General features: G+C 48.4%; 1 protein-coding gene across 1 annotated transcript in view; it reads left to right on the forward strand.

Annotated features, from left to right (window-relative positions):
* Window positions 1-17,300, forward strand: part of LOC129702112 (complexin-1) — a 93,123-nt gene that overhangs the window by 66,878 nt on the left and 8,945 nt on the right. The window contains exon 2 of the mRNA XM_055643687.1: window positions 2,834-2,947. Within this exon, the coding sequence (XP_055499662.1) occupies window positions 2,917-2,947 (31 nt within the window). The 5' untranslated portion in view covers window positions 2,834-2,916. The remainder of the gene's footprint in view (window positions 1-2,833; window positions 2,948-17,300) is intronic.

A 17,300-nucleotide genomic window follows, 5' to 3' on the forward strand; every position in this document is an offset into this window, starting at 1 on the left:
CTCCAAATATATTCATGTTTGTAGGTTAATCGCCCCGCTGTAAATTGCCCCGTGTGTAGGAAGTGGATGAGAAAGTGGGATAACATACAACGAGCGTGAATGGGCGATCGTCTGTCTACGTGGACTCAGTGGGCTACTGGCCTGTTCTTGTGTGTGTCGAACTAGTTTGGGAGTGAGGGGGGGTGTCTATGAGGAGAGATTGGGAATGATCATGATTCATTCTGAAGACATGGGGAGGGACATGGGGAGGGAGAGAAACATAGAAACATAGAAAATAGTTGCAGGAGGAGGCCATTTGGCCCTTCGAGCCAGCACCGCCATTCATTGTGATCATGGTTGATCATCCACAATCAGTACCCCGTTCCTGCCTATTCCCCATATCCCTTGATTCGGCTAGCCCCAAGAGCTCTATCTAACTCTCTTTTAAATGCATCCAGTGAATTGGCCTCCACTGCCTTCTGACGCAGAGAATTCCACAAATTCACAACTCTCTGTGTGAAAAAGGGAAAGGGAACCAAGATATATAGATGGTGATGTGGAGAGATATAGTACACATGAATGAAAGATATGCAAAAAAAGTAACGATGATAAAGGGAACAGGCCATTGTTAGCTGTCAAGTCAAGTCAAGTCAAATCAATTTAACAACTCTCGTTGACCAAAGTGCTTTAGATTGGTGCAGGTACCAACATGCTACAAACAGTGGTACATGAATCAACAATACATACAGAGATTCATACATACAGCGTTCCCTCAGAGGACCTCAAGAAAGGCTTGTGAGCAGAAATGTTTTGCACTGGAGGTCAAGGTGTGAGACCACTGAACCGTTCCCTGGTTACGACTGACCTAAGGCCCATGGTGCTATCCAGTGCCAGAACCTCCTCTGCCTGGCTGGGGAACAAGCAGAGAGGACAATGGTTATGTCATACGGTCATAAAAGAGAGTCAGCCATGATCATATTGAATGGCCGTGCAGGCTCGAAGGGCCGAATGGCCTACTCCTGCACCTAATTTCTATGTTTCTATAAGTGATAGAAGCAGAATTAGGCCATTCAGCCGATTGTCCACTCCACCATTTAATCGTGGCTGATCTATCTCTCCTTCCTAACCCCATTCTCCCGCCTTCTCCCCATAACCCCTGACACCCGATGACAATTAGCAAATTTGCTGATGACACAAAGCTGGGTGGCAGTGTGAACTATGAGGAGGATGCTATGAGGATGTAGGGTGACTTGGAAAGGTTGGGTGAGTGGGCAGATGCGTGGTAGATGCAATTTAATGTGGATAAATGTGAGGTAACCACTTTGGTGGCAAAAACAGGAAGGCAGATTATTATCTAATGGAGTCAGATTAGGAAAAGGGGAAGTACAATGAGATCTGAGTGTCCTTGTACATCAGTCACTGAAAGTAAGCATGCGGGTACAGCAGGCAGTGATGAAAGCTAATGGCATGTTGGCCTTCACAACGAGAGGATTTGAGTAGAGGAACAAAGAGGTCCTTCTGCAGTTGTACAGGGCCCTAGTGAGACCACACCTGGAGTATTGTGTGCAGTTTTGGTCTCCTAATTTGAGGAAGGACATTCTTGCTATTGAAGGAGTGCAGCATAGGTTCACGAGGTTCATTTGTGGGATGGTGTCATATGCTAAAAGAATTGAACCACTGGGCTTGTATTCACTTGAATTTAGAAGGATGAGACGGGATCTTATAGAAACATATACAATTTTTAAGGGATTGGACAAGCTAGATGCAGGAAACATGTTCCCAATGTTGGGGAGTCCAGAATCAGGGGCCACAGTTTAAGAATGGTAGGCCATTTAGAACTGAGATGAGGAAAAACTTTTTCACCGAGAGAGTTGTGAATTTGTAGAATTCCCTGCCTCAGAAGGCAGTGGAGGCCAAGTCCTGAGATGCATTCAAAAGAGAGTTGGATAGAGCTCTTAGGGTTAGCGGAGTCAAGGGATATGGGGAGAAGGCAAGAACGGGGTACTGATTGTAGATGATTGACCATGATCACAGTGAATGACGATGTTGGCTCGAGGGGCCGAATGGCCCACTCATGAGCCTATTTTCTTTGTTTGTATGTGACACCTGTACTAATAAAGAATCCATCCATCTCTGCCTTAAAAATATCCATTGATGGCCTCCACAGTCTTCTGAGGCAAAGAATTACACAGATTCACCACCGTCTGACTAAAAGAATTCCTCCTCATCTCCAACCTAAAGGAACGTCCTTTAATTCTGAGGCTGTGCCCTCTAGTTCTAGACTTTCCCACTAGTGGAAACATCCTCTCTACATCCACTCTATGCAGGCCTTCCACTATTCTGTATGTTTCAACAAGGTTCCCCCTCACCCTTCTAAACTCCAGCGAGCACAGGTCCAGTGCCGACAAACGCTCATCACTGCGACTGTGTAGCCTCTGTTTCTGTTGCTGGCTGTGTTCTCTGTGTCTAGCCTGGTGATATGATCACTGACTGCTTGATCCACAGTGCGGTCTGAGCCTTGGCCTGGGGCTCTGGGCTCCACCCACACACCATTACCTTTGACTAATTGGGTCAGGTTATGTTTCCTGTTGCAATATCACTGAAAATTTCACTGCTCAATGTTCTGCATTTTAGTTCAAATATATTTCAAAAATTATTTACACTAGAAACAATGAACTACAGATGCTGGTTTATACCAAAGATAGACACAAAAAGCTGGAGTAACTCAGTGGGACAGGCAGCATCTCCGGATAGAATGGATAGGCGACGTTTCGGGTCTGGACCTTTCTTCAGACTGTGATTCAAAATGATTGCCAGGAGCTGATGTGAATCTTTTTGTTGTGCCTTTCTGCAGGTTGCTCCCTTTGAAGAACCATTTCTGTGTAACATTCATGAGACAACCTCAATCGAAGGCAGAAATAATCACCAGAATAAACCATGGACTTTGTTATGAAGCAGGCTCTGGGAGGTGAGTGAGCACCGGGTAGGTACGGTGACAACGGGGACACTGGGGACAGGCACCAGAGACACACACGGTGGGACCGGTGACAGCGGGGACACATGCAATGGGGACAGGGTGACACTGGACACAGGCAGTGGGGGACAGGGTGACACTGGACACAGGCAGTGGGGACAGGGTGACACTGGACACAGGCAGTGGGGACAGGGTGACACTGGACACAGGCAGTGGGGGACAGGGTGACACTGGACACAGGCAGTGGGGACAGGGTGACACTGGACACAGGCAGTGGGGACAGGGTGACACTGGACACAGGCAGTGGGGACAGGGTGACCATGGACACAGGCATGTGGGGACAGGGTGACACTGGACACTGGCATGTGGGGACAGGGTGACACTGGACACTGGCTCAACATGTTCAGACTCTTCAGACTCAACATGTTGGAATGCTGACTGAGGGAGTTGCCAGGGGTTGCCACGGTGAGTGTAATTCCAAGAACGGTCCTTGCATCAGACTAGGTGGCGCAGCGGTATAGTTGCTGCCTCACAGTGCCAGAGACCCGGGTTCCAAAACTCCACACAGGCACTGTCTATATGGAGTTTGTACGTTCTCCCCAGGTTTTCTCCGGGTGTTCCGGTTTCCTCCCGCATTCCATAGACGTGCGGGTTTGTAGGTTAATTGCTTTCTGTAAATTGTAAATTGTAAATTGTGTGGAGGATAGTGCTAATGTTCGGGGATCGCTGATCGGCGCAGACTCGGTGGGCTGAAGGGCCTGTTTCCGCGCTGCATCTCTAAACTAAACTAATCTATTCATCAGGAGAAAACATAGGAAGGTATCGATGAAGGAGATGATTAAACGCCGGCAAAGTGATCTCACTCACCGCCTCTCACTATAAATCAGATGGCGTGCAGGAGGCACTGATCTCAGTCGGCAGCCCCAGACCAAGGATTCTGTTGATTGTACTTGCAAGGAGAACGCTGGGTCAGCTCTGAATAATAACCAAGGCAGTTGAAGCTAATCAATTCACACAGCTCCTGTAATGTGGGGCCGCTGAAGCTGCTGGCTCTACCACTCATTACAGAGTGGGATTTTTACAGATGCTGGGAATTTTTTTTAACCAAAAATAAATTTAATCATTTAATACAATTAATACTTAATTTAGTTCAACAAAGAAACTGACAAGTTACTAAAGAACTATGCACAATACAAACCCACCACCATAGTTCAAAGTAAAACAAATATTTCTAAATATCAATTATACTGAGTATTAAACAGCTATGTTCCACTCCTTGTCAAGGATGTAGTCCACCCCCCGCGGAGCCCAGCGGTCCCAGAAATTCCCCAGGGTGCCCTTGGACAGCGCATAGTCCCCCTCTAACACCACCCGGGCACGGACGTAACCCTGGAAAAGTGGCGGGCAGTTGGCTCGGGCAGAGCACTCTTCCACCTGGCGCCGTGACCATGATGTCCAGCTTGGCCAGGCCCAGGAGCAACCCAACCAGGACATCTTCAGCCCTACCCTCCCCCCTACGCACAGGGTGTCCAAAGATGAGGATGGTGGGTGTGAAGTGCAGCCAGAAGGCAAGGGTATTGGGGTGTAAGTGGAACCAGTGCAGTGCCTGGACTATCGATACCACACCAAGGCCCGTGCAGTTCATTCATCATCAGCCTGGGATTACCTACCTGCAGGATAGTCAGCCCAGAAGGAGAAGATTCACCCATCATGTTCACACTGCATCTCTACCAATGCAACTCACACCTACAGGCAGTATATAGTCTCACTAGATACACTAGTCCCACCTGTCCACGTTTGGCCCATATCACTCTAAAGCTGTCATGTCCATGTACCTGTCTAAATGTAATTTACATGTGAGGTGGAGGCAGGGGAATCTGTGAGAACAAAGAAGAGACGTGTTGTACACACATGCTTCCTTATGTTTCATGTTTAATTTATGTCAGAGACTTTAGGTCGCTCTCCCTTGTCGACCCATAGGTTTGATGTGATGGATGAGTTAATGACTGAAGAATGAAGCCCAGATACAGTCATGTAACAAGCTGGCAACAACAGCAAGCCTGCTTTGCCTTGCCTTCTCTCCACAACATGAAGCATCTGGCACTCGGTGCCCATGCTGACAGGCCAGCCTGCATTGGGAGAATTCTGCCGCTGGGTATATTCAGAATATGCAGTTTGCAAATCAGGCACAAAATGCCAGTGCACAATGTACAGCTCGTGACGCTCGTGTGACTGAATTCCCCAGAGAACAAACTGGAGAGGAGTGAAAGTGAGGACAAGGTTGCTGTTAGCACCATATTGTTCAGGAGAGTTTCATCCACATTTGTTCGTACATTTGATGCTAAAGAGCCGGAAAAAGTGTCGATGTTAATTTCTCCAGCTGTACAAGTTGTTGATGAGACCACACCTGGAGCACTGAGTGCAGAAGAGATTCATAGAACAAAACAGTACCAGAACAGGCCTTACGGCCCACATTGTGCATCTGGGCTGGTGTAGAGGGATGTAGCTGTGGGTACAGGGCATTTCATTGCTTGTATACTCTGGAGTTTAGAAGGATGAGAGGATATCTTGTTGAAACATATAAGATTGCTAAGGGTTTGGACACGCTAGAGGCAGGAAACATGTTCCCGATGTTGAGGGGAGTCCAGAACCAGGGGCCACAGTTTAAGAATAAGGGGTAAGCCATTTAGAATGGAGATGAAGAAACACTTTTTCACACTGAGAGTTGTGAGTCCGTGGAATTCTCTGCCTCAGTTGTGAGTCCGTGGAGGCCGGTTCTCTGGAAACTTTCGAGAGCTAGATAGGGCTCTTAAAGATAGTGGAGTCAGGGTTTATGGGGAGAAGGCAGGAACGGGGTACTGATTGGGGATGATCAGCTATGATCACGTTGAATGGCGGTGCTAGCTCAAAGGGCCGAATGGCCTACTCCTGCACCTATTGTCTATTGTGAGTGGGGGCTGGTGTAACTAGCTGTGGGCACGGGGCATTGTGAGTGGGGGCTGGTGTAGGGGGCTGTAGCTGTGGGTACGTTACATTGTGAGTGGAGGCTTCTCACTGTTTGAGCTGACACAGATTCACTCTGCTTCTCAGCACAAGGTGATGGTGGAACAGGCTCCCTCCGCTGTGTGGAGAGGCACCATCCAGTGCTTTAGGCTACAACCTGCACTTCAGAATGAAGACATAAATTGCAGGTCTAATCACTTTCACGAACTGTTCCTGGGTTATGTATAATTTACTATTTTCTGGTGCAGTCACTGAGCAGGTAGTTTGCCAGCATTAAGGCCCACACATGCAGATCAATAACTTTTTATTTTTAATTTATCCCCTTCCAAGGATTTAATTAAATAATTGCATATTACAGTGTATCAAAAGATACAAAGCCATTCAAATGTCACAGTGCTTCAGGCAATCATTATAGTACAATGGTGCAATCTTTATCTACAATGCACTCGACCTCCCGCAGTGACCAGCCTTCTGAAGGCCTTCACAGTCCCCGTGAACACCATATATTCCCTCTCCAGGAACACGCGGGCACGGATGTAGCCCCGGAAGAGGCAGGCAGCCAACTCTGATGTAACCATCGACTACCCGCCGTCTGGACCCGCCAATGGTCTTCTTGGCCAGGCCCAGGAGCAGGCCGACAGGGAGATCACATCCTCCCGATCGACCCTCCCCACTCCCTGCCGTGTCCAAACACCAGGATCGTGGGACTAAAATGCAATCAGAACTTGAGGAGCAGCCCCTTCAGATATTGTGCCTCTTCCTGGAAATGGCTGGAACAAAACCTTAAGGAAACTAGAGCCCTTATCATTTTCCAATAACACTGATTTCTTCCATCTTGCTGCACAGGCCTGGGTTTCATTTTTAATTGATAGAGGCACCTCAGGCAAGAGTGCTGACAATTGTTAAGCTGCCTTCTATTCCTAAAGCAGGTTGTGATATAACACAGGAGAACAGTCCATGCTAATCACACTTCAACTTAAACCATCTGCTTTTTCCCTGTCAAGAAAACTTCAGATTATCTCATTATGCTCAAAATATATCCTTCAAACTCCAAAACGAAGGCACAATATTAGTGGAATATATGTGTGAATTTTATCATGATCGTTCAGGACTATCTCCCAGCTGGATGAGTCAATCAAGAATGATAGAATCAGCCAGCACAGAAACAGGCCCTTTAGATATCGTATCCATGCTGACCTTCTTGCCATCATATTTACCCACATCAGCACTGTCTCTATCTGTGCCTTGCCACTTGTAAGCGTCTCTTTAACGTAGGGATTGTACCAGATTCCATCACCACCTCTGACAGCCGAGTATCAACACTTTTTGTGTGAAAACCAACCCCTAAGATCTCTTTTCAAACTCCTGCCTCTCACCTTAAACCTTTGCCTTCTTGTTTTTGAGACCAACTGTCCTAAAAAGATTTTGATGACCTACCTATGTATGTCTCGCTTAAGCTTATAAACCTCCATTCCCTGGGCGGAAATCCTGAGGGAGGGACGGGGGGGACACATACCCCCATGCTTTGAGAGGTGAGGGACCATCCCCCAATGTTTTGGAATCCAGACTTTATCAGACACTTTCTAAGGGGCTTTCAGCGGCCGGCGCGGCTTAAAATCAAACTGCTGCATCAAAGCGATCGAGGCTCCCGATGTTGAATCCCCTGCCAGGCGATCAAAGGCCCAGCGAACTGGTCGATTCAAGTCCCACGATTCGGGGCGGATGAGGTTGCTGGAATTCAGAGTTGGTCACCAACCAGGTCAGCTCCCGATGTTACCTTCCACATGGCCCACGGCCGAAGCCTCGTGTGTGTGCGTGTGTGTGTGTGCGTGCGTGTGTGTGCGTGTGTGTGCGTGTGTGCGCGCATGCACAGGTGCGGCCGCCAAGAAATTGTGTCCCCCCCCCCCACCCCCCATGTTTTGATAGCGATTTCTGTGCCTTATCAGTTTCCTCTACTCTGGAGGAAACGAGCCCAGCCTGTCCAATGTGGGCACACTCTCTCTGACACGACCACATCTTTCCTCTGGAGCAGACCCAGTGACCAGAACAGCACGCAATACTCAAGGGCAGCTGAACCAGGTCGAACCTGCAACATAATGGCCCAATGTTTATATGCCGAGGCTCGACCCGTGAAGGCAATCATGACACTTGCTTTCTCCACCCACCCTATCTACCTGCTCTGACACTGTCAGGGAACCACGGACCCAAGGACCCCCTGATCATCAACATTCATCACTGTGCTACCATTTACTGAAACGTCTTCCCTTATTTGGAGTGCAGGAGGCTGAGGGGTGACCAGATTTAAGTATAAAAGATCACATTGGTCATGGATAATGTGAACACACCCTTTGTTTCCCAGGGTAGAGGATTGTAAAAGTAGGAGAGATTTAAGAGGCAGCTCACTGGCTATCTATTCATTCAGAGAGAGCTCACTGGTTATCTGTTCATTCATTCAGAGGCTAGTTACAGCTTCCTCTGGCAGCTCAGGGCTAACCTTTAAATGAAAGAGTTGCTCTCTTAAATCCCTCCCTTCTTACCTTAAGCCTGTATCCTCTGTTTAGCTTATTTCAGTTCAGTTTAGTTTAGTTTATTGTCACGTGTACAGTGAAAAGCTTTTGTTGCATGTAAACCAGTCAGTGGAAAGACAATACATGATTATAATCCATTGGGACTAGTGTAAATGGGGTATGTTGATCAGTGTGGGCGCTTTGGGCTGAAGGGCCTGTTTCCACAATGCATCACTGTATGACTATAATTGAAAGTGCCTGTGATTTACGTTTCTTCCTGTCCCAACACCATTCACCATCAGATATATTACTACTGAAGACACAAGGAACTGCAGATGCATGACGCTAGAACAAAACACAATATGTCATAGAGAGTGGAAACAGGCCCTTCAGTCCAACTTGCCCACACTGACACTAGTCCCACCTGCCTGCATTTGGCCCATATCCCTCCAAACCTGTCCTATCCATGTACCTGTCTAAATGTTTCCTAAACTTTGGGATAGTCCCAGCCTCAACTACCTCCTCCGTCAGCTCGTTCCATACACCCACCGCCCTTTGTGTGAAAAAGTTACCCCTTGGATTCCTATTACATCTTTCCTCCTTCACAAACCTATGTCCTCTGGTTCTCGATTCCCCTACTCTGGGCAAAAGACTTTGTGCTTCTACCCGATCTATTCCTCTCATGATTTTGTACACCTCTATAAGTTCACCACTCAGCCTCCTGCGCTCCAAGCAATAGAGTCTCAGCCTGCTCAACCTCTCCCTGTAGCTCAGACCCTCTAGTCCTGGCAACATCTTCGTAAATCTTCCCTGCTCCCTTTCCAGCTTGACAATATCTTTCCTGTAACATGGCACTCAAAACTGAACACATCTGTGTTTCTACATATGAGTCAGGACCTCCAGCACCGCTTCCACCGTAATACTGACTGCTCTCAACACACTTCCATTGACTGCCTCAAGTGCTGGAGGAACTCTGCGGGATAGGCAGCACCTGTGGAGGGAATGGACTAGCAACGTTTTAGGTCGGGACTCTTCTTCAGATGTACTGGAGTAGTAGGGTGAAAACTGGAACTGTAGTTCGTTGCTGCAATATTGTGAGGGAGGTCATGATTTTCAGGATCCTGTCACACCTTCCCGATGGTAGTAGCAAGATGAGAGTGTGGCCAGGGTGGTGTGGGTCTTTGAGGATCTGGCTGTCTCCTGCAGATTCCTTCGAAGGTGGGGAGGTCAGTCTGAAGAAGGGTCTTGATCCGAAACGTCACCCTATCCTTCTCTCCAGAGATGCTGCCTGTCCCACTGAGTTACTCCAGCTTTTTGTGTCTATCTCTTTCTGTACTGTGATGGGCCTTCAATGGTGGGGAGGTCAGTCCACATGATGGACTGGGCAATCCTACATAATTCTCCCACTCCACTGTCACCCTGTTCCTTCCCCTCCTATGTACACTCATCTTCCATTTCCCTTTAATAATCCCTCTCTCCCCTCTGCCCTGTCCCCTTCCACCCACATCCCACCCTCCGGCTTTACATCCCACTACTCATCCTCTCCCTCTTTTGTCTCTGTTTCACCTCCAGCCTTTGCCACTTACTCCACCCCAACTATCACTCACCATGATCTGCTCCACCCCCTTCTTATGCACAGTCCTTTACCCAGAGTAGGGGAATCAGGAAACAGGGGACATAGGTTTACGGTTAGAGAATCTGAGAGGTGACCTTTTCACACAGAGGGCGATGGGTGTATGGAACAAGCTGCCAGAGGAGGTACAGTTGTTGAGGCAGGGACTATAACAATATTTAAAAGACATTTGAACAGGTAGATGGATAGACAAGGTTTAGAGCATTAGCTTTGTGGGTTAAACGTGGGCAAGTTGGATCAGTTTAGATGGGGCATCTTGGTCAGCATGGCGGGTTGGGCCGAAGGGCCTGTTTCTGTGCTGTATGATTCTGTGACTTCCCCTCTGCAGAAATATCAAACGCAACAAAAATAACCTTGTCAATTTGTTTTGCCTTTGCTAACTGATGAAGCGGTTTTATTTCCATCCGGCATCTAATTCTCACACCCTCATCACCAGTCATGTTTAACTTATGGCTCAGCCAGTGTGAAATAGCTGGTTACTGCTGTGCTGCTAAATCTGTGGGTTAGTGCAATCGCGTTTGGTGTTGTCAGCATAATTGCTGCCTATCTAGAGTGGCTGCGGAGATGTGCAGTGTTTGCACTTTGTGCATGAGATGTGGTGGGAATACTGATGGCAGCAGTGATGCAGCAGAGGCTGGCGTTTGCAACAGCGTGACTGCCCCACTCACTAAACCCACCTCCGTATTCTCAATAGCACTGCTCTGCACTGAGCTGGGTAATGCGGCAAGCCTGGGCCTGTGCAGAACATTCTCCTCAGTTACAGGTACATAGGTAGAGCCATAGAGCCATCTGGCACGGAAACAGACCCTTCAGTCCAACTCATCCACGCCAACCATCATGCCCATCTAAGCTGCCCAGAACCCAGTCACCCACTCTGTCAGCCAGCATCAGCTAGAAACAGGCCATTCAACCCAACACGTCCATGCTGACCAACATGCCCTATCTACACGTCCCACCTGTCTGCGTTTGGCCTGTATCTCTCCAAACCTGTCCTGTCCATGTACCTGTCTGATTGTATTTTAAATGTTGTTATTCTACCTCCTCAACTACCTCCTCTGGCAGCGCTTTCCACACACCTACCATCCTCTGTTGAAAAACTTGCCCCTCATTTCCCTATTAAATCTTTCCCCTCTCCTCACCACACCTGAGTCTTGGTGAGACCACACCTGGAGTATTGTGTGCAGTTTTGGTCTCCTAATTTGAGTGCAGCGTAGGTTTACAAGGTTAATTCCCGGGATGGCGGGAATGTCATATGCTGAGAGAATGGAGCAGCTGGGCTTGTACACTCTGGAGCTTAGAAGGATTAGAGGGAATGTTAGCATTCATAGCAAAAGGATTTGAGTATAGGAGCAGGGAGGTTCTACTGCAGTTGTACAGGGTCTTGGTGAGGCCACACCTGGAGTATTGCGTACGGTTTTGGACTCCTAATCTGAGGAAAGACATTCTTGTCATAGAAACATAGAAACATAGAAATTAGGTGCAGGAGTAGGCCATTCAGCCCTTCGAGCCTGCAATGCCATTCAATATGATCATGGCTGATCATCCAACTCAGTATCCCATACCTGCCTTCTCTCCATACCCTCTGATCCCTAGCCACAAGGGCCACATCTAACTCCCTCTTAAATATAGCCAATGAACTGGCCTCAACTACCCTCTGTGGCAGAGAGTTCCAGAGATTCACCACTCTCTGTGTGAAAAAAGTTTTTCTCATCTCGGTTTTAAAGGATTTCCCCCTTATCCTTAAGGTGTGACCGCTTGTCCTGGACTTCCCCAACATCGGGAACAATCTTCCTGCATCTAGCCTGTCCAACCCCTTAAGAATTTTGTAAGTTTCTATAAGATCCCCTCTCAATCTCCTAAATTCTAGAGAGTATAAGCCAAGTCTATCCAGTCTTTCTTCATAAGACAGTCCTGACCTCCCAGGAATCAGTCTGGTGAACCTTCTCAGATTCAGATTCAGATTCAGATTCAACTTTAATTGTCATTGTCAGTGTACAGTACAGAGACAACGAAATGCATTTAGCATCTCCCTGGAAGAGCGACATAGAATATGATTTGAATAAATATTTACATTAGCATATATACAGACAAAATGTTTTTCCTGTGAGAGGGGGTGATTGGCAGTCACCGAGGTACGTTGTTGAGTAGAGTGACAGCCGCCGGGAAGAAGCTGTTCCTGGACCTGCTGGTCCAGCAACGGAGAGACCTGTAGCGTCTCCCAGATGGTAGGAGGGTAAACAGTCCATGGTTGGGGTGAGAGCAGTCCTTGGCGATGCTGAGCGCCCTCCGCAGACAACGCTTGCTTTGGACAGACTCAATGGAGGGGAGCGAGGAACCGGTGATGCGTTGTGCAATTTTCACCACCCTCTGCAATGCCTTCCGGTCGGAGACAGAGCAGTTGCCATACCATACTGTGATACAGTTGGTAAGGATGCTCTCAATGGTGCAGCGGTAGAAGTTCACCAGGATCTGAGGAGACAGATGGACCTTCTTCAGTCTCCTCAGGAAGAAGAGACGCTGGTGAGCCTTCTTGATCAGAGTTGAGGCATTGTGGACCCAAGAGAGGTCATCGGAGATGTTAACACCCAGGAACCTGAAGCTAGAAACACGTTCCACCTCCGTCCCGTTAATGTGGATGGGGGTGTGCGTGCCGCCCCTGGACTTCCTGTTCTCTGCACTCCCTCTATGGCAATAATGTCCTTCCTCAGATTTGGAGACCAAAACTGTATGCAATACTCCAGGTGTGGTCTCACCAAGACCCTGTACAACTGCAGTAGAACCTCCCTGCTACTATACTCAAATCCTTTTGCTATGGAAGCTAACATACCATTTGCTTTCTTCACTGCCTGCTGCACCTGCATGCCTACTTTCAATGACTGGTGTACCATGATCCCCAGGTCTCGTTGCATCTCCCCTTTTCCTAATCGGCGACCAGATAGTAGTCTACTTTCCTGTTTTTGCCACCAAAATGGATAACCTCACATTTATCCACATTATACTGCATCTGCCAAACATTTGCCCACTCACCCAGCCTATCCAAGTCACCTTGCAGTCTCCTAGAATCCTCCTCACAGCTAACACTGCCCCCCAGCTTAGTGTCATCTGCAAACTTGGAGATATTGCCTTCAATTCCCTCATCCAGATCATTAATATATATTGTAAATAGCTGGGGTCCCAGCACTACAGAGAAGGTTCACCAGACTGATTCCTGGGATGCCAGGACTTTCATATGAAGAACGACTGGATAGGCTTGGCTTGTACTCACTAAAATTTAGAAGATTGAGGGGGGGATCTTATAGAAACTTACAAAATTCTTAAGGGGTTGGACAGGCTAGATGCAGGAAGATAGTTCCCGATGTTGGGGAAGTCCAGAACAAGGGGTCACAGTTTAAGGATAATGGGGAAATCTTTTAGGACCGAGATGTGAAAAACATTTTTCACACAGAGAGTGGTGAATCTCTGGAATTCTCTGCCACAGAAGGTAGTTGAGGCCAGTTCATTGGCTATATTTAAGAGGGAGTTAGATGTGGCCCTTGTGGCTAAAGGGATCAGGGGGTATGGAAGAAGGCAGGTACAGGATACTGAGTTGGATGATCAGCCATGATCATATTGAATGGCGGTGCAGGCTCGAAGGGCCGAATGGCCTGCTCCTGCACCTATTTTCTATATTTCTATGTCCTTTAATTCTGAAGCTGTGCCACGAGTGTGTGAGTGGTGAGTCTGTGGAATTCTCTGCCTCAGAGGGCGGTGGAGGCTGGCTCTCTGGATGCTTTCAAGAGAGAGCTTGATAGGGCTCTTAAAAATAGTGGAGTCAGGGGATATGGGGAAAAGGCAGGAATTGGGGACGATCAGCCATGATCACATTGAATGGCGGTGCTGGCTCGAAGGGCCGAATGGCCTCCTCCTGCACCTATTGTCTATTTTCTATTGTCTCACTTTCAACCAATATCCTCTGATTCTTGATTACCGTATGCTGGGTAAAAGCCCATATCTATTCCCCTCGTGAGTTTGCACACGTCTATCAGGTTCAAGATTGAACGTTTGTTAATTGTCATCCCTCATCCTCCTGCGTTCCAAGGAATAGAGTCCTAACTTGCCCAATCTCCCCCGATAGGTCAGGCCCATGATTCCTGGCAACCTGCTCGGATAGGAAAGCTTTAGGGGATATGGGCCCAACACGGGCATGTTGGGCCGCATGGATGAGTTAGACTGAACGGCCTATTTCTGTGCTGTAGGAGTCCATGATTCATGGGTGCTGGCTGGCAGAGTGGGCAAGCAAACCAGCTAAGTGTCAGGCTGCAGCTAACTGGTCTTCATAAGACAGCCCGAGGCCTGCCATGGGCTGCAGATGGGCAGTGCCCATCCTGACCTACGTGATGCCCACCACGGCTCTAGAAGACCCCTGCATGGGCCTGTGCCCATTGACCAACACTGCCTCACGCAACCCCATGCCCGGGTAAACTCTTACACAGAGGGAGCCCGTTGTGCAGCTGAGCGCGGCCCCGAGGCTGGACATCCACCTGGCCCTTGTTCACACCGCCGGAGTTCTTGGCTTGTAGAGTGGGCATTGGTTGGAGGATGTTCATGTGAAACTTGGTTTCTGTAGGCCTTAGATGTACTAAGGTTTGTGAGGAGTTGCCGTCATTCAGAAGCTGCCATTGTTCACCATCTGCCCACATTGCATTGGGCCATCACCATGGGAACTGCACTCCCTCGCCATCCACCACACACAGCCGCTTCCACAGGTCTCTTTACCACAGTACCAGTCTGTACCCACACTGTAAGCGACAGGGTGAACGTTTTGATTGTCAGTGCAGCATTTTCCTTCCAATGACTCTTGGCTTTCACACCTTGTGTGTTTCCAACGTCAACACAGGCCACCTTGGGGTTTGCGGTGGTGATAATATCTCCAATCAACCTTCAGCAGCGATGGCCTCTCCTGGTCTACACAAATTCTCTTAACATCACGGCCTGGTTCAGAAACTCCATTGCCCAGGAACGATGAAGACTACAGAGAGTGGTGGGCACTGCCCGGTCCATCACACGTACTGACCTCCCCACCATCGAAGGGATCGACAGGAGTCACTGCCTTAAGGCAGCCAGCATCATCAGAGTCCCACACCACCCTGGCCACGCTCTCATCTCACTGCTACCATCAGGATGAAGGTACAGGAGCCTGAAAACTGTGGCCTCCAGGTCCAAGAACATCTTATAACCATATAACAATTACAGCACGGAAACAGGCCATCTCGGCCCTACAAGTCCGTGCCGAACAACTTTTTTTCCCCTTAGTCCCACCTGCCTGCACTCATACCATAACCCTCCATTCCCTTCTCATCCATATGCCTATCCAATTTATTTTTAAATGATACCAATGAACCTGCCTCCACCACTTCCACTGGAAGCTCATTCCACACCGCTACCACTCTCTGAGTAAAGAAGTTCCCCCTCATGTTACCCCTAAACTTCTGTCCCTTAATTATGAAGTCATGTCCTCTTGTTTGAATCTTCCCTATTCTCAAAGGGAAAAGCTTGTCCACATCAACTCTGTCTATCCCTCTCATCATTTTAAAGACCTCTATCAAGTCCCCTCTTAACTTTCTGCGCTCCAGAGAATAAAGACCTAACTTATTCAACCTATCTCTGTAACTTAGTTGTTGAAACCCAGGCAACATTCTAGTAAATCTTCTTCCCAACAACCATCAGGCTCTTGAACACTGCACAACACTAACCTCAGCAACTGTGATCTTCTATGGACTGTGTCTGTGGTTAGACTACAGACTTCGGTTTTTATACTATTCTGTTTACAGAACATAACATAGACAATACAGTACAAGAACAGGCCCTTCGGCTCACAATGTTTCTGCCGAACATGATGCCAAGTTAATCCCCTCTGCCTGCACGTGATCCATATCCCTCCATTCCCTGCATATCTACGTGCCTGTCTAAAAGCCTCTTAAGCACCACTATCATATCTGCCTCCACCACCACCCCTGGCAGCACGTTCCAGACCCCCAAAACTGTCCCGCACATCTCCATTAAACTTTCCCCCTTGGGGTGGGGGGGGGGAAAGGTGGCGTGGAATGGGAGGGGGGTGGTGGGTGGGGTGGTGTGGAGTGGGGGGGAGGGGGTTGCTTGGGCTCAGTGGATCCCGGCTCTGACCGCACTCACTGGCTCCAGGACGCGGCTGCACACAACAGCTTCCAGCTCGCCGTGGTCCCCGCCCCCGCTCGCAGAACACAGAACACAGAACACAGCCCCCGCTCGCAGAACACTGACCCTGCTCACAGAACACAGAACACAGCCCCCCGCTCGCAGAACACAGAACACAGCCCCCGCTCGCACTCTGCTCACTCCGCTCTTTCAGCTTTATTCTCGGCGCTGGTAATTGACAGTGGGTGCCGGATGGGGCGTCGCCATCCCGGCGAATAACAGACCAATAACTTTTGTAATATTTCACCGATCGGAACAAAACCTGGTGCGCTAGGAGCAGAGGAGAACTGTCAGTAAGGTGGCGAAAAATCCTAGTGATATAGGGTAGCGTTTTTGTGCATATTTAAAAACAACGCAAACCGGAGGAGGACAAGATGAGAGTTTTAGTAATAGTATAGATAAAAGATAGGTAGAAGATGGGTGTGTTATTGCATTCATGGGCCTGCAGCACATACCAATTTGATTGCTTTGTTGTCAGTAGATATGACAATGAATCATTCAGGTTTACACTCCCCTATCCCACTGTTCTTTTCCCTTGTGTGGGTAGAGAGTCATTCCTTGTCTCCTTGACCATTATCTGACCAATGTGGCTTTACCTTGTTGTTCACACCACTGATATTGCAGCCCAGTTTTGTCTAGTTTAGAGATACAGCACGGAAACAGGCCCTTCCGCTCACCGATTCCGCATCAAGCAGCCAGCCCCACACACTAACGCCATCCTACACACACTAGGAACAATTTTACATTGATACCAAGCCGATTAACCTACAAACCTGTACGTCTTTGGAGTGTGGGAGGAGGTCGAAGCACCCAGAGAAAACCCATGTGGTCACGGGGAGAACGAACAAACTCCGTACAGACAGCACCCGTAGTCGGGATTGAACCCGGGTCTCTGGCGCTGTAAGGCACTTGTGAACAAGAGTCTTTGGCCTGATGTGTCAACTCGTTTCTCTTGCCACAGATGCTGCCTGACCCGCTGAGTGTTTCTGCA

This window comes from Leucoraja erinacea, chromosome 1 (assembly GCF_028641065.1).
Source record: "Leucoraja erinacea ecotype New England chromosome 1, Leri_hhj_1, whole genome shotgun sequence".
In the NCBI taxonomy this organism is placed as follows: domain Eukaryota; kingdom Metazoa; phylum Chordata; class Chondrichthyes; order Rajiformes; family Rajidae; genus Leucoraja; species Leucoraja erinaceus.